The sequence below is a fragment of the Solanum verrucosum genome, unplaced genomic scaffold, assembly GCF_900185275.1.
Source record: "Solanum verrucosum unplaced genomic scaffold, falcon-dt-bn FXZP01000180.1, whole genome shotgun sequence".
Classification (NCBI taxonomy): Eukaryota; Viridiplantae; Streptophyta; class Magnoliopsida; order Solanales; family Solanaceae; genus Solanum; species Solanum verrucosum.
This window is the reverse complement of record NW_026020402.1, coordinates 2596064-2623666: the sequence shown is the minus strand read 5'-3', so window position 1 is coordinate 2623666 and position 27603 is coordinate 2596064. Positions and strand designations below refer to the sequence as shown.

General features: G+C 34.3%; 1 protein-coding gene, 1 non-coding gene and 3 pseudogenes across 2 annotated transcripts; all 5 read left to right on the top strand.

Annotated features, from left to right (window-relative positions):
* Positions 1–4194: 4194 nt before the first annotated feature.
* LOC125840137 (uncharacterized) lies at positions 4195–4883 on the top strand. Its single transcript, XM_049519102.1, has 3 exons — positions 4195–4206; positions 4249–4431; positions 4530–4883. Exons 1-3 carry the CDS (start codon positions 4195–4197, stop codon positions 4881–4883), a joined length of 549 nt encoding a protein of 182 aa, XP_049375059.1.
* A 7841-nt stretch (positions 4884–12724) lies between these two features.
* On the top strand, positions 12725–14432 carry LOC125840136 (putative F-box/LRR-repeat protein At3g28410; annotated as a pseudogene).
* A 352-nt stretch (positions 14433–14784) lies between these two features.
* On the top strand, positions 14785–14880 carry LOC125840275 (U6atac minor spliceosomal RNA; annotated as a pseudogene).
* A 4034-nt stretch (positions 14881–18914) lies between these two features.
* Positions 18915–24310, top strand: LOC125840135 (putative F-box protein At1g49610; annotated as a pseudogene).
* A 321-nt stretch (positions 24311–24631) lies between these two features.
* LOC125840281 (U6atac minor spliceosomal RNA) lies at positions 24632–24760 on the top strand. Its single transcript, XR_007443728.1, has one exon. It is a non-coding gene; the product is annotated as a U6atac minor spliceosomal RNA (small nuclear RNA).
* Positions 24761–27603: the final 2843 nt, after the last annotated feature.

The window sequence follows — 27603 nt, the reverse complement described above, 5'->3', positions numbered from 1 at the left end:
ACTAAGCAAGATCAAAATACCTGATCCACTACAAAAGACTCACCCACGGGGGTCGACTCACGCAACGACGCTACCAGAGGCTCAGACATCATACTCAAGCGAGAGGCATAGTAAATAGAAACATACGAAAAAGTAGAGCCCGAATAAAATAAATCCAATGTGGGCTGCTAACATAAAAGAATCGTACATGTGATCACATCGTCTGATGCCTCAGCCTCCGCCCTCGTTGGAGCTGCCTAGAAATGGCTACGTCTGCCTCTGCCCTGACCATCAAACCTACCACCCGACCTGCCTCCTCAGGGACCACCCCGTATAACCTGATGACCACCTCTACGATCTTGACCCTGACCACGGCCACTAGCTGGAGGTGCTGGTAAAGGTGAGGAAGCTAGCTGAGGAGCGGAAGCAATCCGACTATGCCGAGGGCAGTCCCTGGCCCAATGACCCATCTCACTACACTCATAGAAACCCTGTCGAGGGCGACTCCTAGAAGAACGGCCACCATGACCTGAAGAACCCGACTTAAACACCTCACGGCCCCGACTCGAACTAGCCTCGCTCCGACCACCATCAGATGCCTGAAGAGAGGCATGTGTAGGTCTGCTAGACTGACTATGTTGAAACCGTCGCTCAGTCCTATCATGATAATCCCTAGACCTAGGGCAGGAGTCACTGTAGCTGCCTTCATGCCTAGCCCTGTTCTCGCTGCCCCCTTGGGCCTCGCAACGAAGATAATTTATAGTACTGGCATGGTCAACTACGTCTAAAAAGGATCGACCCGCAGAAACTAAGGACTGGGACTCAAACCAAAGTTGCAATCTCAACCCACGAACAAAGTACCTAACTCTCTCCTCCTCTGTAGGTAATATCATCTCGGCATGATGGGAAAGCTTGTGGAACCTAGTCTCGTACTCTGCCACCGACATGGAGCTCTGCTCCAACCTACAGAACTGATCCCTGAGGCGGTCTCTAACGCTACAACGGAAAAACTTGGCCAAGAAGGCCTCAGAAAACTCATCCCATGATACCGGTGGAGATCTAACTGGTCTGGTCTAAATGAATGTGCGCCACCACAGCCTGGCTGGGCCATCTAGCTGGTAAGCAATAAAGTCGGCTCCTCTAGAATCCACTAGACCCAAAGTGAGAAGCCTCTCACGATAAGTAGTAAGAAACTCGTGGGCATCCTTATCCACAACCCCAGAAAACCTTGGTGGTGTCAACCTGAGAAACACACCAAGCATCTTCTGGTCCTCCAGCGGCATAGGTCTATCTGCTGCCAAGGGTTGTACTCCCTCAGGTGGTACCTAGACCTGAGGTGCCCTCACTATAGGTTGATCTTGCAGTACTGGTGCTAGTGTAGCTGGGGCGGGTCGCTACTGCATACCCCCAAGCACACCCAAGAGTTGAGCAATAGTGGTCTAGAGGTCTGAGGTCAGACCTGGTCCAGGTGGCGGCTGGGTTGGCCCTAGCCCCAACGGCTGATCTGGTATACGAGATACTGGAGGGTCTACTACTGGCTCTGGATCCTCCTCTCTCTCCTGGGCTGGTGCTGCGGCCCTCTCTCGACCTCGGGATTGGCGTCTACCCCAAGCTGGGCTCTGTCTGCAGGCCCGGATGCATCACCCCCGGTTGCGCCACATTGCGAGTGAGCCATACTGTGAAAGAGTGAAACAAGTGAGATTTTAAGAAACCAATAAGACACACACCGCACGAAAGTGAAACAAAAGATGAAATCTTCCTAAGGACATCATGTAGCCTCCCAAAGATATGTTACAGACATCTCTGCACCGATCCGCAGGACTCTACAAGACGTTAGCTCTATACAAGTGAGACCGATGAATCTGGCTCTGATACCAACTTGTCACGACCCAATTTCTCAAATCATGTTGGCACTTACTATACTACCAGTAGGTAAGCCAACCCGAAACCTAGAACATCAAGCAATGAGTGTAAGGGTAGAAACTAGCATAAACAATAAACTAAACAAGGACAACAAGGCGGAAGCAACCCAAAATAAATATATACAGAAATCTCTCCCAGAACCTGGAAGTCACAAGTACAGAGCTATCTAATAAACAGTACAAGTCCCAAAAGTGGACCACAACAGAGCGTGTCTCAAAAGAAACAAGACTAGCTAAACGAAAAGAAGGAGGCAGAACAAACCCAAAACGCCAAGTTCTCTCCCTCGTCTCCGAGTCACAACTACAAAAGAAGGCTAGAACTACTCACCGATGATAACTGGTATTGGGACCTGCATCACGAAATAGATTTAGAGCGTAGCATGAGTACCAACACAACAGGTACTCAGTAGGCATCATAGGCTGACTGAGCAAAAAGAGTAAAAACAATATGAAATGATAGAATCTAGACACGGAAAGGTCAAAGCGGATACGAAAAGAAAGCACACGAGCATACCAGAAATAAACTAAGTACAACTAAACTAAACTTAACTAGACCCCCATAAGCCCAGAATGTACACTCGTGCGCAGGTTCAAATAAAACCTGAACGGATCCCCATAAGCCCGATAGGTACACAGAAAAGCTAAGTTTATTGAGAAAGCAGAAAACCGAGATCCCAGCCCAAGACTAAGTACATCATACTTACGGTTAAGGATGAGCAAGGCATGCAACACATAGCATACAAGAATACAATAGCATTTAGCACATAAGCATGAAACTCTACTAAATCAGTTAACATGATACTACACCCGAATATGGCCAATCAATCCTAACATGAGATATCTAATCAAAGTAAGGTAGGAAACTGGTACCCACCCCCAATTCACTCTAATCGACATGCTTTTACACAATTAAGTTCAATCTTAAAAAAAGAAAGTCGTAGCCTACCTTAAGGATGATCGCGCGCGCTCCAAATTAGTTTATTAGAGTTTTTCCTTCCTGAATGACCCTTGAACGTTGTCACTCTATCAAATATAGGATCACAACGTTAGTACGATCGTTTAGACACCAAAATCATAACAAACGAATACGGGTCAATTTTGGAGTCACAATGAAAATCGTGGGACACGCACCGAACTGTCTGAAATTGACTCCGTCAAGAGATACTAAATAGCACCCCGAATTCGTGTTCCAAAATGGAACACAATTCAAGGCTCAAACCACAGCAAAAACCAACGAGCAAGAAAACCACACTTTAATCAACTTAAAAGAAAACAACAGCAGTCTAAACTCGGAATTAACGAGAATCAAAAGTTCCCAACACTCCTTGAACACTCTACGAGGTATCCACGATACTTCCCAACATGTGGGATTTCGAATCATCCAAAATCGAGCTAAAATTAGTGAGATATAACCAATACAAGAATGCCAAAAACAAAGGCTCGAAAAAGGGTACAGCAGACAGGTTAATCACGAAATTACCTCGAATTATGTGCACCCGACAACTTCAAAACACTCTACAGCGAAGCCACTGAGAATACGAAGCTCCCGCACATTGAATCACCTAAATCGGTTGAGATATGATAGAGAGATGAGGGTTTTAAGTTTGGAAAAGTTGGCTAATATATCTGCATTTATAGCAAATATTTCTATTCCAAAACATAAAAATTCCGACGGGGTGCTTCGAACTCGTTCGGAACCCTATGCACGCAAACGAGATATGCAACCATATCAAATTTGATATTCCGAACTCAATGGCGCAATCAAAATTTCCATACGAGGTCATCTTGAACAAAAGTGGGTCCCACACCCAAATGTCACTTTAAGTCAAAAACCACAAAAAGGCTTAAAAAAATATCAAAAACCTCGGGACACAAAAGAAGGTTAAATCTAGACCAAACTCGACATTCTGGAGCTAACCGCACTTACGTAATTCTCATCCGAGCACATTTACTCAGAATGTTGACTAAAGTCAAACTTAGGCTTAAACTTAAAGTTAAAACGCATAATCGCACTGATTCACACTGAAAATCTCGGGAGTCATGCCGACTATGCCACTAGCCTAAAATGACCCTTCCGAAGCTGATGGAGTCATCAAAATTAGATTTTGATGTCATCTTCTTGAACTTTTGTTCGAAAATGATCACTCAAGGTTCATAAGCTCTAAAAACACTAAAACTCGCACAAAAGCCAAACGAACGACCAGGTGACCGAACTGTCAGTCCCAGCAAGTCATAATGACTTGGGGTCGCTACAGGAACGCTCTAAACGACACACAAAAGGCAAAACACAGAAATGACCAGAAGGGTCATTACAGTACCTTGTATTCTACCTCATTCTTCTATTTAGGTGATTTCTTTTTTGGTGTTTGATGAGGAAGACGTCTCCTTACCGTTGCTAGAATGCAGATGGTTGACAATAAGTTCTTGTATTTCAAGACTTTCCTTCGTCATGCTGGACAACCTCTTTAGGGTGACTACTAATTTGGAAAATTTGATGATATTTCCTGATATGCTAATATGTTGCTTAAAGGTTGTTACATTTTATTTTTTATGTGTGTAATTCAATTTCATTACTATATTTGTTAAGCTTACCACCTAAACTGATTTGTGCTTCTTGGGTATCTATAGGACTACCCATTTCTTCATCATGAAGAAATCTTTGATTTGTTGGAATATGACTACCTCTCGTTTGAAGAAAACATATTCAAAGTTTCCTTACAGAATTTGAAGAATGTCAAGGTTATGCCATTTTGTATTTGTATCTGTAAACCTGAGACAACAAAGCTCGATCAATTCTTGAAGTTCTTACTTGAGCACGCAATAAATCTAGAGAAAATGGTTATAGTGCCAAAGCACAAGAGATGCAACAGTTGTTCTACTAATATCTCACAATTGATGAAGAGTTTGTTACTTTTTCCAAGAACTTCTATTAGTGCAATTACTTCCTTAGGACCAGTTACCAAAAATGTTTTTGACATATAGTTATGTTTCTCTCTTGTGATTATAAAGACACAAGATTGAGATGTGACTATGATTCAGCTATTGCTTGTAATTTGTTACTTAATTAAGATTGTATCCAAATCAAGTGGTTAAAAACGTAAATATGTAGTTTGCATTACTTTAAATTAAATTAAAACTTAATCTTTTGAAAGGTGGTTGAATCAGAATAAGAAATGTTTTTAAAATTATGTTGTGTGCAAGCCATTAATTAGCACAACAAAAACAGTTGCTCCCTGGGGTGCAATCAGGTCAGCTAAGTGAATATACAGGTTCATCTCATAATTTGAAAAAAATAGGATGAAATATTTGAAGACCCTTGGGTAATGGAAGCAATTATTTCCTAATCTGATGGATTTTAGTCTCATTTGCCTGACCATATCAGAAAACAACACCAAAACACTTTCGCAACTGAAGAGAAGATTCTACAGGATATCAGAACACCTTCAACGTCATCGAAAAATCAATAGTAGCTTGAAATCCTAACTTCTCACTTGTGGGTCGGCGAAACTCCAAAAAATATCATAGCAAGGGTAGCATCTATTGAAAATTGAGGTGAAGAGCAGCACAATCACCTCATGTTAGCCTTCAGATTCGAAAAATAAATCGAGATATCTTACCATGGAGTTGGTGGAGTGGATGTAAGAGTTAGTGTTTCAATTAATTTTGAAACAAATTCATCCGTTAAAAGTTTTGAAATAACAAAATACATGAATGTGAGTTGTAACATTCATTTTGTTTTAATTCTACGTTATAGATGTTTTGCAAGATACTTTTAAAATTCTACATTATAGATTTTTGGAAGTTAAGTTTTTTTCTTTTCAATTCATGAACCTATAATAAATACTATTTAATTAAAAGTTTTTTCTTGCAAAACTTTGTCCTATAAATTAAGTTTCTTTTGGTTGAAAAGATAAGCACTCAAAAAATTACTTTTCCTTGAAAAACATTTGTGAGACATTAATCAAAAGAGGAAATCACCAATTCAAGAATAGAAGAGCAACATTCTTGAATGCTACTTGTTTTGTGACTTAGTTGAATTCCGAAGATAGAGTTGTTATTTATTCTTCCGATTGTTCGTGGGAGAGACTCCAACTATCTTCAAGAAACGTATTAACGTGCCTCTAAGCCAAGCAAGTTTTACTTTAGATTCCTTGTAATTTTATCATTCTTGTTCAGTTGTTCTAACAAATTGAAGATAGTTGTCTCTATGGCATCCACATCGATAATAAACAGTGTTCAAAATTTGCCAAATCCTAATTTTGAAATATTTGATGGCAAAGACTTTCCTAGATGGCGTGGAAATATGGAATTCTTTTTAAGACGATTAAAGTTGGCATATGTTCTTGAGAAACCTTGTACTGACACTCCTGGTTCTGAGGTAGCAACAGACGAGGCTACTCTAATTAAAGAACAAATTGCCAAATGGCAAGATGATGATTACTTCTGCAAGAATTATAGTCTTGGAGAAATATCCAATAAATATTATGATCAATATTATATTAAGTGCAAATTTGCTAAGGAGATTTGGGATACTCTTAAAGGTATCCATGTAGCTGAAGAAGCAAGTTCGAAGAAATTTCTTGTTTCAAATTATATGGAATTCAAAATAGTTGATGACAAGTCAATCACTGAACAAGTACAAGAATTTCAAACTATAGCTATTAAAATTGCTATATGATCTTGATGAAAACTTTCATGTTAGTGCTATTTTCTCAAAACTTCCTCCATCTTGGAAGGAGTACAGAAGCATACTCTAACACAAGAAGGAAGATTTGACTCTTAAACAATTATTGCAGCACTTGAAAATTGAACAAGAGACACGATACCATGACAATAACAACTTGAAAGAACCTATCATGGAAGCTCATGTTGTTGAAGAAAAATCGACCAAAAAGAAACCTGACAATAATAAATTTTTGAAGGCAAAAAAGAGTAAGAATTTCAAGCTTACTGATTCCAATTCTAAGTCGAATGAAAGTTATCATTGTCATCAAATTGGTCACTATGCACGTGATTGTAAAATTCTTAAGGCTGAAAAGAAGAAAGAAAAGACAAATAATAACAAAAAAATGAGCTTGTGACAGTGATCACAGAAGCATTTGTAGAGGGAGATCAAGTGGAATGGTGGATAGATACTGGCGCAACTCGTCATATATCAGGTAATCGAAATTCTTTCACGACCTATGAATTAGTGGGGGCTGATAAAGTTTTGCATATGGGAAACTCATCCTCTGGTAAGGTTGTGGGAAAAGGAATTGTTGAACTGAAATTCACTTCCGGAAAGATGGTCACATTGATAAACATATTGCATGTTCCTGATATTCGAAAGAACTTGGTGTCAGATACGCCTCTTTCTTAGCATGGTTTTAAAATGATTTTTAAGGCAGATAAATTTATTTTGCCTAAACAAGGCATGTTTGTTGGAAAAGGTTATGCTACAAATGGAATGTTTAAACTCAATATTGAAAATGAAAATATTTCTGCTTATGTTGTGGAGTCTTTAGATTTATGGCATGAATGTCTTGGTCATGTGAATTTTAGATCCATTCAACTTATGGTGAAAAATGGATTAATTAAAAACTATGGAAAGGATCATGTTAACTATACTACTTGTAGTAAATGTAAAATAACAAAACAACCTTTTAAGTCTGTTAAAAGGATATCCACACTTTTGGAGTTAATCCACACTAATATTTGTGAGATGGATTGTTTATCACGTCACAGAAAGAGATATTTTATCACTTTCATTGAGGATTACTCAAGGTATACATATGTCTTTCCATTAAAAACAAAGATGAGGTATTTGAGACTTTTAAAACATATAAAGCAGAAGTTAAAAATCAATTGAGTTTGAAGATTAAATCAATTAGATATGACAGAGGTGGAGAATATTTAAAATCAGATTTTATTGATTTTTGTGAAAAAAGAAGGCATTGAGCAACAATTGACTATGTCTTATACACCAAAACAAAATGGTGTAGCAGAAAGAAAAAAATAAAACTTTCATCGAAATGGTTAACTCTATGTTTTATGGATCTGGTATCACTAAAAATTTGTGGACTGAAGCCTTATTTTTCGTATGTCATATTTTGAATTGAATTCCTTCCAAGAAACATGATTCATCTCCGTATGAACTTTGGAAGAATTGAAAGTCAAATATAAATTATTTTAAAGTATGGGGTTGTTTAGCTCATGTTAGATTACTATAGAGGAGTAGATTGTGTATTTATTGGTTATTCACAAACTATTAAGGCTTATAGATTTTTGAATCTTGAGACCCCAAGCCCTCACACAATTATTGAATCGTTGCATGCTAACTTTTTTTAGCATATATTTCCTAAGAAAAAAGAATCTTTGGAACAAGATACAAGTTCTTCTATATCTACTCTTAAAAGGAAAGTAGTTGAGCCTTTGGAAGAAAGTCAACCAAGACGTAGTGAAAGATCAGCCAAACCAAGAGACTTTGGACCTAATTTTCAAGTCTATTTAGTTGAAAAGAATCCCGAAAGTTATGTTGAAGCAATGTTTTCACATGATGCTCCTTTCTGGCGTGAAGCTATTGACGATGAAATGCACTCCATTATATCAAATAATACATGGATTTTATCAGACCTCCCTCCAGGATGTAAGTCTATTGGTTGTAGATGGATCTTTAGAAAGAAATTGAAATCTGATGGTACCTTAGATTAGTACAAAGCTTGTTTGGTAGCAAAAGGTTTTACTCAATTGAAAGATATTGATTATTTTGATACATTTGCACTTGTAGCTCGAATGACTTCTATTCGACTTTTGATTGATTTAGCCACAATTCATAGTCTGGTAATTCATCAAATGGATGTGAAAACTGCATTTCTGAATGGAGATCTAGATGAAGAAGTTTACATGAAACAACCAGAAGGATTTGTAGTTCTTGGTCAAGAACACAAAGTTTGTAATCTTCTTAAATCACTCTATAGATTAAAACAATCTCCCAAAACAATGGAATGAGAAATTTAGGAGAGTAATGATTTCTAATGGCTACTCAATCAATGGTGGTGATATTTGCATATTTAGTAAATTTCAAGAAAAATATGGTGTTATAATATGTTTTACGTAGATGATATGTTGATCTTTGGAACTGATATTGAAAGAGTAAAAGAAACAAAATCGTTTCTAGCTTCTCAATTTGAAATGAAAGATCTTGGAGAAGCTGATGTAATTTTGGGCACTAAAATCATGAGATCATCGAATAGCTTTACTCTTACTCAATCAAGTAATATTGAGAAAGTTCTAAAGAGATTTGGTCACTTTGACGACAAACCTGCTCCTACACCATTTGATCCTAGCATCAAACAAATGCGGAACTCTAGTGATGTTCTTGATCAGCTGACATATTCTCAGATTGTTGGGAGTCTTTACGTAGTAGGAACTTTGAAAAAATTTACTAGAAATCCTACAGTTGAACATTGGAATGCCTTAATTCGTGTTTTAAGATACCTGAACGGTACAATTATTATTGACCTGCATTATTCTACATTTCCAGTTGTTCTTGAAGGTTATAGCGATGCTACTTGGAATTCTTATCTGAATGACTCTAAATCTATTACTGCTTGGATTTTCACTTTGGCTGGAGCAACGATCTCTTGGAAATCAAAGAAGTAGACATATATTACTCACTCAACCATGGAGTTAGAATTTATAGCTATCTCTTTTGCTGGAGAAGAAGATGATTGGCTGCGATCTATGTTGATAAATATTCCTTTGTGGAGTAAGCCAGTACCACCTTTAACTATCTATTGTGATAATCAAGTTGCTATATTTCGGGATTCAAGTGATTGCTACAATGGCAATTCAAGACAAGTTCCTCTCAAACATAATAATGTGAGAAGATTATTGGAGGAAGGCGTGATATCGCTTCAATATGTGAAGTCCAGGTTTAATTTAGTGGATCCTTTGTCTAAAGAGTTAGGCAAAGAGTTAGTGGTGAAAACTTGTAATGGGATGGGAATAAAGCCTGTTGTAAATTAATTGAACTTTATGGTAACCCTACCTAATGATGTAATCATGGGTTCAAAGGGAAAAACAAATAAAGTTACAATTGTGAAGCACATCAATAAAATTCTCATTTTCAAAATAAAATGAAATAAGTAGATGGCATGATCGAGATTTATTTCTGTTAATAAATTTATAAGATCAATCTCGGTTGGAGTTAGTAAGAAAACTCTTGATAAAAAATTTTGATATTCCTACTGAAGAGAAGGATGAGATTATATTCTCTTAATAAGTCTATAAATCAATTTCGATTGGAGTGTGTAGGAATACTTTTGATAGATTTACCGATACTTTGTTGTAAAGGAGGATGAGATTAATTTCTCTTAATGAAGTTCATAGACTATTTGGTCGGAGTATGCAAAGTTACTCTTGATGAATTCACCGCACTAAGTGCGAAGTGGAGGTCCGCTTCAATAAGATTTTAACAGGGAAATCTTAAAGTACTTGGCTAAAAGGATTCAGGACACATGGTCGTAAGGTGTCAAAGGATTTCGATTTTCACCGGAACATAATGATATGTGTGGAGTATTTTTCTAACGTCATTCAATGAACCACTTAGTTCAAGATTTGTTCACTAAGTAGTCAATGATTTAGAAAGCCTTCACTAGCTAATGGTTCGAGTCCAAAAGACACCATTATTGATGAATGTTGCTAGATTAATGTCTCAAAATATTTTTTAAATTTTTCAAAGATAAAAAATTTCTTGAAACAAGTGGGGGATTGTAAGAGTTAGTGTTTCAATTAATTTTGAAACAAATTCATCCATTAAAAATTTTGAAATAACAAAATACATGAATGTGAGTTGTAACATTCATTTTGTTTTAATTCTACGTTATAGATGATTTGCAAGACAATTTTAAAATTCTACGTTATAGATTTTTGGAAGTTAAGTCTTTTTCTTTTCAATTCATGAACCTATAATAAATACTAATTAATTAAAAGTTTTTTCTTGCAACACTTTGTCCTATAAATTGAGTTTCTTTTGGTTGAAAAGATAAGCACTCAAAAAACTACTTTTCCTTGAAAAACATTTGTGAGACATTAATCAAAAGGTGAAATCAGCAATTCAAGAATAGAAGAGCAACATTCTTGAATGCTACTTGTTTTGTGGCATAGTTGAATCCCGAAGATAGAGTTGCTATTTATTCTTCCAATTGCTCGTGGGAGAGACTCCAACTATCTTCAAGAAACGTATTAACGTGTCTCTAATCCAAGCAAGTTTTACTTTGGATTCCTTGTAATTTTATCATTCTTGTTCAGTTGTTCTAACAGTGGAGAGAGAAAAAAGAACCTATTACTTTATCTGTGAAGACCCATGTTCTCTTACAATAAGGTAAGTTCTATATACGATCAAAGGAACAGAACAATTTTAACAATTCAATGTACTTACCTTCTATTCCGTTTCATTCTTCTATTTAGGTGATTTCTCTTTCGATGATGGACGAGGAATTAAACGTCTCATTACCGTTGCTAGAATGCAGATGGTTGACAATAAGTTCGTACATTTCAAAACTTTCCTTCCCTGTGCTAGACAACCTCTTAAGGTCGACTCCTAATTTGGAAAATTTGATGATATTTCCTGATATGGAGGTATGTTATTCATCTCATTATTTACATGTTCCTTTGAAATGTCTAATAAAAATTTTCTGCCAAATTTTTATTTCTGATATGTATTTTCATTTACGTGTCAAATGTTGATTACAATGTTACTAATATCTCACAACTGATCAAGTGTTTATTACTTTCTCCAACAACTTCTAATAGTGCAATTATTTCCTCATTATGGAGGTATGTTATTCATCTCATTATTTACATGTTCCTTTGAAATGTCTAATAAAAATTTTCTGCCAAATTTTTATTTCTGATATGTATTTTCATTTACGTGTCAAATGTTGATTACAATGTTACTAATATCTCACAACTGATCAAGTGTTTATTACTTTCTCCAACAACTTCTAATAGTGCAATTATTTCCTCAGGACCAGTTACCCAAAATATTTCTGACAGTTAAGTTTGAAACTCTCTTGCGATTATAGAGACACAAGATTGGAATCTGACTATAATTCGGATATTGCTTGTAATTTGTTTGTCTGACTAAGTAATTTCACTAGTTTTGTTTTCTATCGTCACTGTTTAAATATTTCTAGATGATGTACAAGTAATAACTTAAAAAATATCATATATTATCATATTAAAAAATAGTGTCATGTGATATTGCGATAGAGTTAACTTTGTTAGTTGGACATTAAAGAAAGAATTAAAAAACACAGAAATTATCTATAGCAATTCTAATTACAAGTAAACTTATTTTTAGTATTGATGTTTGATAATTTTCCCCCCTTCTTAGCCATGTGTTGTTTCTCAACAAAAGAAAAGTAGCATGACAATTGTGAGTTGTTAGGTTTAAAAATGTGTGAATGGAAACTGAAAATTTGTAACTTTTATGAAGAGTTGTGATTTTTCTAAAAAGTTGTGACTTTTCTGAAGATTTGCGACTTTTCTGAAAGGTAGTGACTTTTCCGAATGGTTGTGACAATTCCAAGGGATTGTGACTTTTCCAAAGGATTCTGACTTTTCGAAGGGATTGTGACCTTTCCGATAAGGCACAATATGCACATGTTTACACTACTCATTGTTGTCTATAAATAGAGGGTTTCCTCTTATTTTTTCAACAACAAAATTTCTATAATTCTTCTTATTCTGCACAAATAAATTCTAATTTACTTTAGTGTCGTTGAGTCATTCACTGACACTACAGTTTTAGACAACAATAATAATACAGTTTGAACAACATGAGCAACCAAGAGCAATTCTCTGGCAACTCTGAAAGTTTGTTTGTTGAAAACTTACCTCAGAAAAAAGCGAAGATTGAGACAGAATGTGAAGAAACTGATAGGATTAGTAAGCTACCTTATACTATTATTGTGCAAATTCTTTCTTTTTTGTCCATAGCATATGCGTTCAGAACAACTGTTCTCTCTAAAGATTAGCAATACTTCTGGACTTGTATCAACAACATTGTTTATGACAACGAGGAGTATGGTCGTTCAGATAGCTCGACATTGCACAAATTCATTTCCTTAATGGATAATGTACTACCTCTCCTTAGTTGCTCTAGCATTAAAAAGTTGAGTCTAAACTTTGTGTTCAGATATGGTGATGGTGTGTTTTATTTTACCGTAGTTGACAAGTGGCTTGAATTTGTTGTGAATAAGAAAGTGGAGGATTTACGCCTGAATATACATCATAGAACTGTTTATCCGATTGGGTATGACCAACCCTATAGCTTGCCAAAAGTTCTCTGTAGTAGTTCATCGATTATAAAACTCAACAACAAAAATTGCAGAATATTAGAAGATTGTGTACTAAATTGGACATCTCTGAAGAGTTTAACGCTGGAAAGTTTGTTTCTCCGGGATGAACTTATTAAACAAATAATGTCAAATTGTCCTCAATTAGAATCTTTGAAGATACATAAATTTTGTGGATTTAATCGTTTGCAAATGTCTTCTCCAAAATGTAGGCAACTGCAATTGATCCATCACAGTCATCCTCGTAAGGATTGGTATCCATTCGAAGATGATACTGATACATGTTGCTTTGAAATTGTTGCTCCATATGTTGAACATTTAACGATTTCTGGGGGGTCTTAATTATACGAAAATTAAGCTTAGGGACTTATCATCTTTGAACCATGCCAATCTTAATCTCTACTGTGATGAATTTACTGAAAGGAATGAAAACATAGTGAAAGATTTGTTGGTAAGTGTTCGTTGTGCTAATGAGCTAATATTGTCATCCTGGTTGATCAAGGTCAATTATCAGTCCCAAATGTCTCCAGTCTTTTTATGCTGATTATGAATAGATCTCCTGTTTTATATTCTGCATCATTCTTCTGTTTAGGTGATTTCCATTTTGATGTTGGAGAGGGAAGACGCCTCTTTACCGTTGCTGGAATGCAGATGATTTACAATAAGTTCATGTATTTCAAAACTTTTATTCCCCCTACTAGACAACCTCTTAGGGTCGACTCCTAAGTTTGAAAATTTGATGATATATTCTGATACGAAGGTATTCATTTCTTACTTCACGATATCTTTATGTCAAATGTATATTGATCCCCTACAGCTTCAACAACTAACCTAATTTGTCCTTGTTCGGTATTTGTAGTACCATCCTTTTTTTTAGAACGGAGTGAATGAGTTGTTGAAAGACAAGAAGTACTTCTCCCTTGAAGAAAACATATTCAAAGTTTCATTACAGAATTTGAAGAATGTCAAGGTTATGCCATTATGTAGTCATACGGATACATCTGATGCAACAAATATCGATCAATTCTTGAAGTTCTTACTTGAGCATGTAATAAATCTGGAGAAACTAGTTATAGTACTAGAGAATAAGGAATGCAACAGTTATTCTACTGATACCTCAAATCTGAAGAAGAATTTGTTAGCTTTTCCAACAACTTCTATTAGTGCAATTATTCCCTTAGGAAGTTAGGAAAATTTGAACTTGCACTTACCGAAGTCTGAAATTTCGAGCTTGCACCTATTTCACAATAATTCTTTAATATTATTTTCATTCATTGAGTATTTCGAGCTAACCATTACAATTATATGCATCAATTTTGGGTTTGCACCATGTTGTAATCACATTCAGGAGGTGAACTTTAGTGTGTAAATATTTCTAGATGATGTACAAGTCATAGATTTAAGATTGTCTCCAAATAAAGAGGTTAAGAACATAACTATGCAGCTTGCATTAATTATATTGAATTATAACTTAATTTTTTTGAAGCCAGCCATTAATTAGCACACACAAAAAAAATTGATCATCCATTAACCTGAGGTTTGTGTTCTTAAACAGGGGAGTTGGTTGGCATCTCCCCCGATAGGGATGGATGGGGAAATAACCTTAAGAATGGGGTGCACTAGATAGTACAGTTTCTCCCTTAGCAAGAAGTCCTAGTTTCGAGTCCTGGGTATAGAAAAATCTTTAGTAAGAGTGATACTCACGAATCTGGTAGCCTACTTGATGCAAGTAATTAATTAGGCTCCAATGTGGATACCAAACAATTTTTTTTTAAAAAAATGGTTTTATGTAGCCTGCATTCTTGCATAACTTGTTCCATAATCCGCCATGGTGGTGGGATGCTTTCTCCCATAGGAAAGAGTTACGCGCCTTCCATATCTGGTAGACCACTTCTGCTAATGCTGCCAATACCAGGTCTATGCAACCTCTTTCTCTTGTAGATATATCCAGCCTTGTTCGTATTCCTCTATAATCCAGTTGTCTCATCCTTTTTCCAAGACACTGAAGTATTGTGAGTATGCTTCTTTTTTAGAATGGACACTTCAAATAAATATGCTTCATTGTCTCTGGTACATCCCGACATAGTTGCATTTATCATCGTGGCAGATCCCCATTCTATACAGCCTTTCTTAGGTAAGATATGTTGAGTTTTAAAAGGTGTGAATGGAAAATGAAGAGTTGCGACTTTTATGAAGAGTTGTCACTTTTATGAAAATTTGCGACTTTTATGAAGAGTTGCGACTTGTATGAAGAGTTGCGACTTTTATGAAAAGTTGTGACTTTTATGAAAGGTTGTGACCTTTTCGAAAGATTGTGACTTTTCCAAAGGGTTGTGACCTTTCCGGTAAGGTACAATAATAACCTATACACACTACCATTTGTTGTCTACAAATAGAAAGATTTCCTCTCATTTTAAGAGAACCAATTTTCTGGAATTCTTATACTACTACTAAATCTAGTATTCTAAGTGTACTTTATTATTGTTGAGTGGTTCGCTGACACCGTGATTTTAGGTATCGATACACCGGTGAGTAAGATCATTCTATCTTGGGAGGATATATTCCATTAACATTGGGTACTTGAGGGGAATAATTTTCTTAAGGGGACACTGTGCATTTAGTGGGCTCGATTATCTTCTCTGAGAAAAATATGTTGTATATTATTTCTAATATGTTTCTGATTCTATTTTCTCTACTGGTTTTAATTTTCTAGTTTTGAAAACACTCTTTAAATTTTGTTGCTTCTTATCAAGTTCTTCAAAGTTTTTGTTCTAAGTATCTTAGGAATACAGGATGAACAACAATCTTAAGGAAATTATTATTCTATTGGTATTTCTTGTATTCTACTGATTGAGGAAAACATATTATGGAAGTAGAAGATTAATACACTACTTCTTCATAATTTGGTGCCTTGCTTAGCAAGGTGGAAGCGAGAATGTACCAGAAAAATTGGTGGTATTCCTATTAAAGATTACACCAGGTAACCTTCTTATTATTTATCCAAAGAGGAAAATAGTTTCTAAAAGTTAACTCTTTTGATATTTATCATGGGTGTCTTTGGAAAAAGATATGCAAACTATATGTTTTTGAATGATTTTTTCTTGGCAAATAGTGTTGCCTTTAAAATTCTTCAGTTTGCAGAATGAGATATGTAGATTTTAGGTCAACATGTTATAGTTGGAAGGCTACTTGAAAAGAAAAGCATTTATATGTGATAATCTAAGAATATGTTTTATTCTGTTTGGGAAAAAAACTTTGCAATCTTGTAGTCCGTGTGAAATTTGATTGTGTCTGATTATTGTAGACTAAAAATTTTTGTAGTTTCTACTTTGGATATATTAGACTATGCAATTGGTTTGAATAATATGAAATAAGTCAGTGTTGTACTTTTAGTTTTCTACAAACATCATTGTTAAATAGAAACAAATTGTACAAAAAAAAATTGCCTTTATTGTTAGTATTCTAAATACTAAGTGGTATGTCTAATTATGATAGAAAAAAAAAAAGACCAGTGAGTGAAAGTGTGTGAATTTTAGCCTACAATAGGTGTCTCTACGGAATGAACATTGACACTATGTAAAGATTATCAAAGAAAATTGAAGCACTATAATTCTTTTGTAGAATAATAATATTTCCAAATGAGGTTCATATGATAGTATGAAAAATATATGTGGAAAACTATTTTCAAATACTTGAAAAATATTTTTGAGATCATATTTAAAATGTGGGGGTTCATTGCTTATGATAAAGATAAAATTAGACTCAGTGTCTAATTTATATTTGGAGCACAAGATATGAAATTCAATAATACTTTTGTATTGTGTTAGACCCTCAAAATTCTTGGAGTATATTTGATGTTGTGGTCGTTGATTTTTTTTTACTAGTATATGATATGACTAGTATGAAAATATCAAATTATATATAAACTTGTTCAAAATAATTTAGTTCTTTTATGAAAAAGTGTCACTTAAAATGTTGTGATTTTTCATGAAAAGATATGTCTATTAAAATAAAAATATTTGTATAGACATGAATATTGTTGAATAGTCATTTGTCATGTTTTGTAAAAGAAGCAATTGGATTATATTATCTTTATTGGACTCGTATCAAATCTCGCATCCCGTCACGTCCCGTCAAACATTATCCCATCCCATTAATATAGTGGGACAGGACGGGACTTCAAATTGCCACGCGAATCCCGACCAGGTTAATCCTGGGATCGGTTGAATCCTGATCAACCAATGGCCTGTCCCGTCACGCCATCCCCGTCCCTTTGCATGCCCTCACCTGTAGACATTCCCCAGCTAAGATTATTTGATGGGGTAAGGGGCATTTTGGTGATTTATATTGAATTTTACCTAGTTAAGAGTGTTGTAACGTTTACACATGCTATCCTTTTATTCTTGACTTCACCACATTTTTATAAAACCTACCTACCCTTCCGGCCACTTTATTCATCTCTTCGGCTTCTTTCTCGCTCCCGCCGATTAGTTTATGTTCAGTAATAAGGTTGGTTCTATTTTCCTATTTTTCTCTTTGTTTATCCAATGTGGGTATTATTCTTCTCGATTTTGTTGAATTTCATTAAATCTAGAAATGATACATTGAATTAGGTCTTCGAATATCAATAGATTGATTGTTTTGTTCTTGTATCTTTTCAAAAGAAAAGAGATCTCCGGAAGAGTCTTAAAGTAGTATGACGTTAATTGTTTTCCTTGTATTATTGTATGAGCGAATTATCTTAACGAAAGCCTTCCTTTTTCCTCGTGTGAGGGTTGTCATAACTTGTATCAATTTATCTGTCGTTAAATAATTTCACTTAGTAGAGTTTTAAGGGCTCTTTGAGAAAGGGTCGTATTAGTTTTATTAGTTATCCCTAGATAAAGAGTCAGTATTGGCCCGTAGCTCGTAAGCATGCCCGAGCTGAGATTGATTGATGGGGTAAAGGGTATTTTGGTGATTTCTATTGAACTTTACCTAGTTAAGAGTGTTGTAACGTTTACACGCGCTATCCTTTCATTCTTGACTTCACCACATTTCTTATAAAACCTACCTACTCTTCTCACTTTATTCATCTCTTCGGCTTCTTTCTCGCTCTCGCCGCTTAGTTTATGTAGTTCTATTTTTCCTATTTTCTCATTCTTTATCCAATGTGAGTATTATTCTTCTCCATTGTTGAATTTTTATGGATCTATAAATCCAATTTTTCTTGTGGGCTCATCCTCTGATACTCCTCATAATTGATTTTTGTTAAGCTTTTAACTTTGTTATCAACTTAATTATGTTATGAATATTTCTAAGAAAATTAAGAAAAAAAAAACTTTGACGGTTAGACATTAATTCATGTTTATTTATATATGTTAACAAATTGACTTCTTTGTCCATTAGATAAACAAAGGTTCAATTGGTAGATTAATGATTGTTTGAATTGTTTTTATTTTATTCTAATTCAATTGAAATCAGTAGGACCCACTTGAACTTTCAATCCTCACCTTTGCTTAAGATACACCCTTTTAAAAAAACAAATTTCAAGACTAATTTTTGAAAAACATAAAAATATGAGCGGACAAGACATTATTTACATTGTTTCATTAAATCATAATTTTAATTATTAATTCTTCAATTAAATATGGTTCATTTTAACAAAACAAAACAAAAGTTTACCATAAGTATGTCGTTTTTGCCAAAAGCCCAGAGTGTTACTTTGCCTATGTGATCAACATTATTCTAAATATGAAAAATTCAATTTAAGCAATAATAATTCTCAGTATTAATGTCTGATAATTTCCCCCTTTTCAGTATTAGCCCTTTGTTGTTTCTCAACAAAAGAAAAGTAGCATGGCAACCATGAGTGAGAAAGACCAATTCCCTAGCAGTCGTGGTGATTATGGAAACTCTGAAAGTTGGCTTATTGAAAACTCACCTAAGAAAAAAGAGAAGATTGAGACAGAAAGTGATGAAACTGGCCTCATTGATAGAATCAGTCAACTACCTGACGCTCTTATTGTTCAAATTCTTTCTCGATTGTCCATAACAGATGCCTTCAGAACAATTATTCTCTCTAAACATTGGCAATACTTCTGGACTTCAATCGACAAACTTGTTTATGACAATGAGGAGTTTAGTCATTCAGATAGCTCAATGTTACACAAATTCATTTCCTTAACGGATAATGTACTACCTCTCCTTAGCAGCTCTAGTATTAAAAAGTGCAGTCTAAACTTTATGTTCGAACATGTGGATGATGTGTCTTATTTTCCCGTAATTGACAAGTGGCTTGAATTTGCTGTGAACAAGAAAGTGGAGGGTCTATGCCTGAATATAAGTTATGATACTGATGCGATTGAGCATGACCAACCCTATAGTCTGCCAGAAGTTTTTTGTAGTAGCTCGTCAATTCTAAAACTCAAATGCCAGAATTGCAGAATATTAGACGATTGTGTACTAAATTGGATATCTCTGAAGAGTTTAACGCTTGAGAATTTGTTAATCCGGGATAAACATATTAAACAAATAATGTCAAATTGTCATCAATTGGAATCATTCAACCTATTTGGATTTTGTGGGTTTAATCGTTTGCACATGACTTCTCCAAAATGTAAGAGACTGAAATTGATTGATCACTATCATCCTATCGGAGATTGGTATTCATTCGAAGGTGATTGTTGCTTTGAAGTTGTTGCACCATATGTTGAACATTTAACGATTTCTGGGGATTTTGATTATACGGAAATTGAGCTTAAGGACTTGTCATCTTTGGACCATGCCAAACTTTGTCTTTGTAGTGATGAATTTGATTCAATGGATGAGGACATACTGATAGATCTTTTAAGCGTTCGATGTGCTAATGAGCTAATACTTTCATCCTGGTTTATCAAGGTCAGTTATCAGTTTCAAATGTCTCTTGTCTTTAATTTGTATGTTAATTGTGAATAGAGCTCCTTATTTCTACCTCTTATATTGATATTGATAATCTATTGAATCCTCTATTTTTCGACTTGGTTGTAGCATTGGGGCAATGATTATTTCAATTAAAGGTCGCGAACCTGATTAATTATCTCCTGATTTACTTCCTTTTAATTAACTCATATAATTTTGATCTAGTATGTGAGGTTAAATATTGGTTCCTTTTATTGGTTTAAGATGGCAGCTACAAGTTCATACAAGAATAGAAAATCAATAGATCTCCTAAGTTTACACTGAATTTGTTACACTTCAGATTCGAAAGAGAAATTGAGTTATCTTGCCATGGAGTTGGTAGAGTGGAGAGAGAAAAAAACCTTTTATTTCATCTGTAAAGCAAAATAATCAGAAAAAGTTGGTGGCGGAGGAGGAAACATAGAAGGAAAAGAAAGAGCAGAGTAAGGAAAAACGGTCTCATGAAACATGACATCTCTGGATAAAAAAACCTGCCTACTTGTCCAAATCAACGAGCTTATATGTCCTTTTTTGGTCATGTTATAACCATAGAAAGCAAAAGTGATGGATCTGGATTTAAACCTATCCCTATAAGGCTTAGGTATTGCAGCAAAACTAAGGAAACCAAAAGGTTTGAGGTGTGAGTAGGATGGAGCAGTTTTATATAGGAGACCATAAAGGGTGTTATTTTATAACAAAAGTGAAGGAAGTTCGCTAATAAGATAATTAATTAGTAGTAAGGACTCACTCACCCCAATATTTGATTGAAAGTTTGGATTAAAATATTATAGGTCATGGAGTCTCCAATAAGTGTTTTTGTTTCCTTTCCATAACATCATTATGTTGTGGGGTATGAAGAGTAGATGTTTGATATACAATGTCAAGAGAAGAAAAGAAAGAAGATGCGTTAGTGCTAGAACCCAACTCAAAAGTATTATCAAATCTTAGAGTATGAATTATGGTATGAAATTGAGTCTAAATCGTGAAGATAAATAATTTGATAAGTGAAAAAGCATTAGACTTGGTAGACAGTAAGTGTGTCCAAGTGGCTTTGAAAAAATCATCCAACATGGTTAGATAATGTTTGTTGCCATTGTAAGTTTGGGTGTGGTAGGATCCCCAAAGATCAATATGAATGAGTTGAAAACGGCATGAGGTTTTGATGGAACGAAAATGCTAGTCTTTGTTGTCTAGCCAGAGGATACACTTTACAGATGAAGTCTTGTTTCTTAGATAATTGAGCATTTTTATTAACAATGGATTTCATCTTATGATAAAGCATGTGTCCTAATCTCAAATGTCAAAGTAAAGTAAGATCATTCTGAAACAAACAAAAGAAGGAATACATGTTGATACTGGAACAGAATTAGAAACAATAGGTTTATTGAAAGAAACAATTGTGTTATTGTCAATAGAAGTAGTAAAAGTAACAACAACTTTATTATCAACACAAGTAGTAGCCACAATGGAATTTACAATAATGGAAAGTCAAAAGAGACTACGTATGAAGAATGTAAAGCCCTTTATACACTTTACCAAGCTCCAGTGGCCTCTTCAGAGAAAGGCCTTGTAGAACACAATAGTAGAGGTAGTGAACTAAGCTCCACAGTTGAATTGGACTACTAACTTGTGTACAGAAATCAAGTTATATTGAAAAGAAGACACCTAAAGAACATTTGTTAACACTAACTCAGGGCGACAGAGTAAGTGTTCCAATACAAGTAACTTTTACAATATAATTATATTTGGCAAAGTAATGAGATAAGGAATAGAATGATGAGTGATGTCAGTTAGGAAAGATTAATTAATTGGGGTCATGTGATTACTAGCACCTGAGTCTATGATCCAAGGATTATCAACTATCCTAGACATGTGACAAGCAAATTCATAAATTAGAAGGGCTTACTAAACCTGCATAGATGAAAGAGTCAGTTCCATTCTGGTCAAGGTACGTATACATATTCATCATGTGAGTCAACTGATTTGATGAAAGTGGAGGCACATTAGAAGCATTAGCCTGAACATAAGCAACAGACCTCCTATATGAAGTGGAAGTTGCAAAGTGTTGTTGTGAGACCTATGTTGATTAGGGTGAGAACCATTCTAATATTGAAGTTTCCTACAATTTCCAATAACATGACCAGGTTTCTTGCAATAGCGACAAAACAAATTATTCATTTTGTTGTCAAAAATCACCTTCTGTGGATATTAAGACCTAGGAGGATAAAGAGGCATGTGTACCATCAAAAAAACAAGCAGTATATGTGCTAAAAGAGACAATCACAGTATGAGCTTCAAGATGACTCTCATTATTACAATCACTATAGAATATGTAGTATCCATATCAGAAAGTGGTTTAAGCATCAAAATGTTTATCTTGAATTTAGTAAATCTCATTTAAACCCATCAACAACTGATATATCTTTATTCCTCTTCCATCTTTTGAAAAGCTTCTTTGCAACCACATGTGCAATCATGTTAGGTAAGTGAATATGCAAGTTCATCCCATAATTTCTTGATTTTGGAAAAATAAGATGCAGTATTTGAAGACTGAAACTAAGTATACTAGAATTGATATTTTCCAATAGCTTCTAAGTATCAACAAAGTTAAGAGTAAACGTAAAAGAGACGAACAAGAAATTAATCAAAAAAAATGGTACACCCATTGCTAATTCTTTTAATTAGCATTAACTGATTTGGAGGCAATGGGGCGGGGCGGATGTGGGGCGTGGGTTTTAGGCTACGCGGAGCAGAGTGGGTTTAAGGCTATGCGGAGCGGAGAGGGTTTAAGGCTATGCGGAGCGAAGCGGGTTTAAGGTTGTACGGGGTGGGTGGGATGCGGGGCGGGTTGAAGTGGGTTTTGTTTTAAAAATAATGTTGGGCGGGCGGGATGCAGGTATATGTGATTTTATGTGGGTTCAAACTTAATTTTAACTTTTTACATATTATAAGAGTGATAGAGCATTATTTATTAAGATAATTTCTTTAAAGCTACTAAAATATTCAAAATAGTAAATAAAAATGTTTTAATAAAAAAATAATACAATATCTTACACGTTTCCAATTGACCTCTAAGAAATAAATTTTTAAGTCACTATCCTATTAAATTAATACAACTTAATGAAACGTTGAATTTTCTTTTATGAATTTTATTTTTAGTATCAAACTTAACTAGAAAAAAGAAAATATTAAAAAATCATGTGGGGTGGGTCTATACGGGGCGCGATGGGGCGGATTGAAAATGAAAAAAATTATTATGCGGAACGGGCGGGGAAGATTAATTTTTTTGTGGGTTAAGCTCAACCTCCCCCGCACCGCCCCATTGTCATCCCTACTAACTGGTAACATTAGTAATTTTACTAAAGTTATGGAGAATCTAAAATTATTTTGTATCTACTTCACGAAGTATGTTTGTTTTCTATAAAACTTATGAAGGCTTGTCAAAGATCAAAGAAACAGAACAATTTTAACAGTTCAATGTACTTACCTTCTATTTTGTTTCATTCTTCTGTTTAGGTGATTTCCATTTGGATGATGGACCTGGAATTAAACTTCTCCTTACCGTTGCTAGAATGCAAATGGTTGACAATAAGTTCTTATATTTCAAAAGTTTCCTTCCCCATGCTAGACAAACTCTTAAGGTCGACTCCTAATTTGGAAAATTTGATGATATTTCCTGGTGTGGAGGTATGTTATTCATCTTATTATTTTCTGTCAATTTGTATTTTCATTTACGTGTCAAATGTTGATTACAATATTACTTAAAGAGTGTGTAATTCAATTTCAGGACCACTCAATTTTTCAGGACGCGGAAGAATACACTGAGGCGTTGGAATTAGATGACCTCCTCTCATTTGAAGAAAACATATTCAAAGTTTCCTTACAAAATTTGAAGAATGTCAAGGTTATGCCATTTTGTAGTGGTACGCGTACATTTGATGCAACAGAGCTCGATCAATTCTTGAAGTTCTTACTTGAGCACGCAATAAATCTGGAGAAAATGGTTATAGTGCCAAAGCACAAGGGATGCAACAGTGTTCTACTAATATCTCACAACTGATGAAGTGTTAGTTACTTTTTCCTAGAACTTCTATTAGTGCAGTTATTTCCTCAGGACCAATTACCCAAAATGTTTTTGATACTCTTTAGTTATGTTTGAAACTCTCTTGTGATTATAAAGACAAAAGATTGGGATCTGATTATAATTCGGATATTGCTTGTAATTTATTTGACTGACATTGTAATTTCAGTAGTTTTGTTTTCTATTTCTCAGTGTGCAATTATTTCTAGATGATGTACAAGTCATACACTTTGAGTATGAAGTCAAAAGGGTCACTTTTTTCTTTCAAAATGCATGAAGGGCCACCGAAAAAATTTTAAAATCAAAACGGACAACTCTAGCGAGATCCTTTTTTATTTGAACACCTTTAACGGTGTCCAGAATTCGCCTTTTCCCTTAACTTGAGGTTTGTGTTTGTAAAAAAGAGAGATGGTTGGCATCTTCCCCCACAGGGATGGAAACAACCTTTGGGTTTTACCTGTTATCACACATTTGTTTAAGGCATTCCACCTCTCTGGGATCAACAAAGAATGTGGTGTTGTGAATGGATTTGCTTATTCCTTAACAAGAAATCCCATTTTCGGACTCTAAGTATAGAAAAGTCTTTGGTAGAAGTGCTATTCTTGAATGGGCCCTACCCGAGATAAGAAAATTAGTTAGGTTCCAATGCGGATACCTAACACCTTAAAAAGACAAAAAAAAATAAAAAAACGTGAAAGCCATTTTACCTCCAAATAAGTTTTTTAAAAAACGTCATTATGATTTTTGAATACAATGGTTAGTGTTTTATGATTTTCATGAGATAAATATTCTGTCTGATTTTGGTTCAAGGAAATTTACTTTAGGGACTATTTATAAAATTTAGCAAAGTTTTATGATAGAATATGTATAGGAATATATAATACAGAGAAACACATGTAAATTACGGTGAAATTGTCCGTTACATAAGTAAACTATGTGGGGGTCCAATTACCACCCAATTTTTTTCTTCAAATTATTTACCGTTTTAACTAATTACCTAGTAACAAAACAAGTTAGAAGATATCATATATATAAATGTGTCTATACTTGATAAAAAAAAATGAGTTTTAATGTCTTATATATATCATTTGATTATCTGATCCAAATCGATTAGACCTCATTGTCTCTCAAGATCTGCGCCTTTATTCGTCTCTAATATATATACTTTAATCAAGCATGATTTTCATTTTTATTTTTTTAAAATTGGGAATAGGAAAAGAAGATTACAAGGCAATGAAACTCTCACTAATAAGGTAAAAGTTCAGATAGTCTGATATCCCAAAAAATCTCTATCCCAAATTTGCCTCAATCTGCTATATATTGTTTGTAATATAAAACTATACTTGATAAATATTAAAAGGTAATTATATATTTTGTATGTAAGATCTAATTTTATTCATTTATTCATGATGTGTGATTTTCTCATAAACAATAGTTAGACTAGAATTGATTAACTAGATAATTATCCCTGATAAATTAGTAGAAAAACTTGCACTATTTACTATAGTTGAGTTTTAAATTAGTATTATTATAGTAATATAAAGAACTTATACTATCAATGTTTTATTTTTGATGGTGCATGATCCCTTTATATATTGGATATATAATAAGGAGGGGGGATGCATATATAAGATTTGTTCAAGAAAAGTGGGGGAAAAATACAAGTCCAATAAATATGAGTCATCAAATTAGATGGGTTGTTGGAAAAGGAGGCATAGTTAGTTGATGAGAGATCACTTCATTGGTATATATGTAAACCATTTTTTGGCTTTTAGGTGTGATAAATAACAAGGACCACCATTGCTTGTTGCAACCTATTACCTCTTCATGACACTTTTTTTTCAACTATTTTTGACATCATATATAGCTGTGTCAAACATTAATGATGGTTGCCCATTTTGGATCTCCCTTGCCTGTACTCCCTTTATTTCTTTTTATTCGTCCTCTATATTAAAAATATATTTTAGACTTATAATTAGAAGGTTTATTTGATCTATTTCAATTAGTTGGAGTATAGTTTTGACCCTTGTCCGTAAAATATATATATAGCCTTATAATTATTTCAACAAACAAGAGAGAAGAGTTTTTTCTTTAAAAAAATAATCAAATCAACATGCATGAATCAAGTAAAAAGAAAATGAGGCGTTTGGTCATGTCTCATTATAAAAATAGATCGAAAAAAAGTATTTTTTGTTTTCTGATTATTATGAAGTAAGGTTGTTTGCAAAGGTGAAGCTAGGGGGGGTTCGTGGGTTCGGATGAACCTACTAGCTTTTCCGTAAGTCTTGTATTTGTATTAAAAATTGAATAAATATATATATGTATATTAACTTGTGAACCCTTAACAAAATTGATTGACAATTTAGTGGTAATGAATGGCGGTGAAAAATGCTTTTCACTCTAGTGTTTAGGGTTTGAAACCCACTATCAACGAATGAAGCATGCATGTTTTGTAATAATTTCCTGTTCTGTTCTAAAATTTAAAACCTCAAACTTCTAGTCAACGAATGAAGCATGTTTTGTAATATTTTTCTGTTTTGTTCTAAAATTTAGAACCCCAAACTTCTAATCTTGTTCCGCCTCTGATTGTTTGATATTCAAGGAAATGCATTTAAGAGTTATAAATTTTTATGTATTTTCACTCAGCTTTTAAAAAACTATACGTTTCAAGTTGCATCAAACCAACATTTATTTGACGTATCCACTGAAAGTTTCTATAAAGATATAACTAAGGACAAATGCATTTTATCTGATTTTGTAGTGCTCTAACTCCACACTCTTATTATTTGATGTTTATTTTGTGGAAGTAGATATTTGCAAAAAAAAATAAAAAAATAAAAAAGTGTGCCTCCACCATTCTCAAACCTTTATTATGACGAGCTTGTTGACAGTAGAAGCATAGAGTCCAAAGATGAATCCATATTGTTACTTTTATCGCTAGTGTTAGGACTTTTGGAATGATCAAACTCTGATACCATCTTAGAAAAGAAGAGAAAACAATATATTTGGGTGAAATTTCTTTATTCACAAACTGATATATATACAAGTTGATACAAATCAATCTAACCTAGCTTTAGATAAAAAAAATTGTGATCCCCAATTAATGAAATTTGATGTACAAAATATGGAAACTAAATATACAAAAATATATGTACAAGATATGTATTTCTCAACATTTAAATTTAACGTACAGTTTAATCTTTGAGATTTTTTTCCATTGAGCTATATATATTGTTCTTTCTGTACTCACACACTCATAATTTAATATGTATTAAAGCTTTTTATATATATAATATTTATATCGAAAAAATTAAGTTCAGTAAATTCATTTAACTAGCATGCATAACTATGAGAAAATAAG

Excerpts from the sequence above, each read along its gene's own strand:
- LOC125840137 (XM_049519102.1), top strand. Across the intron at positions 4,432-4,529 it reads TGCTAATATGTTGCTTAAAG|GACTACCCATTTCTTCATCA; the intron begins GTTGTTACATTT and ends GGGTATCTATAG.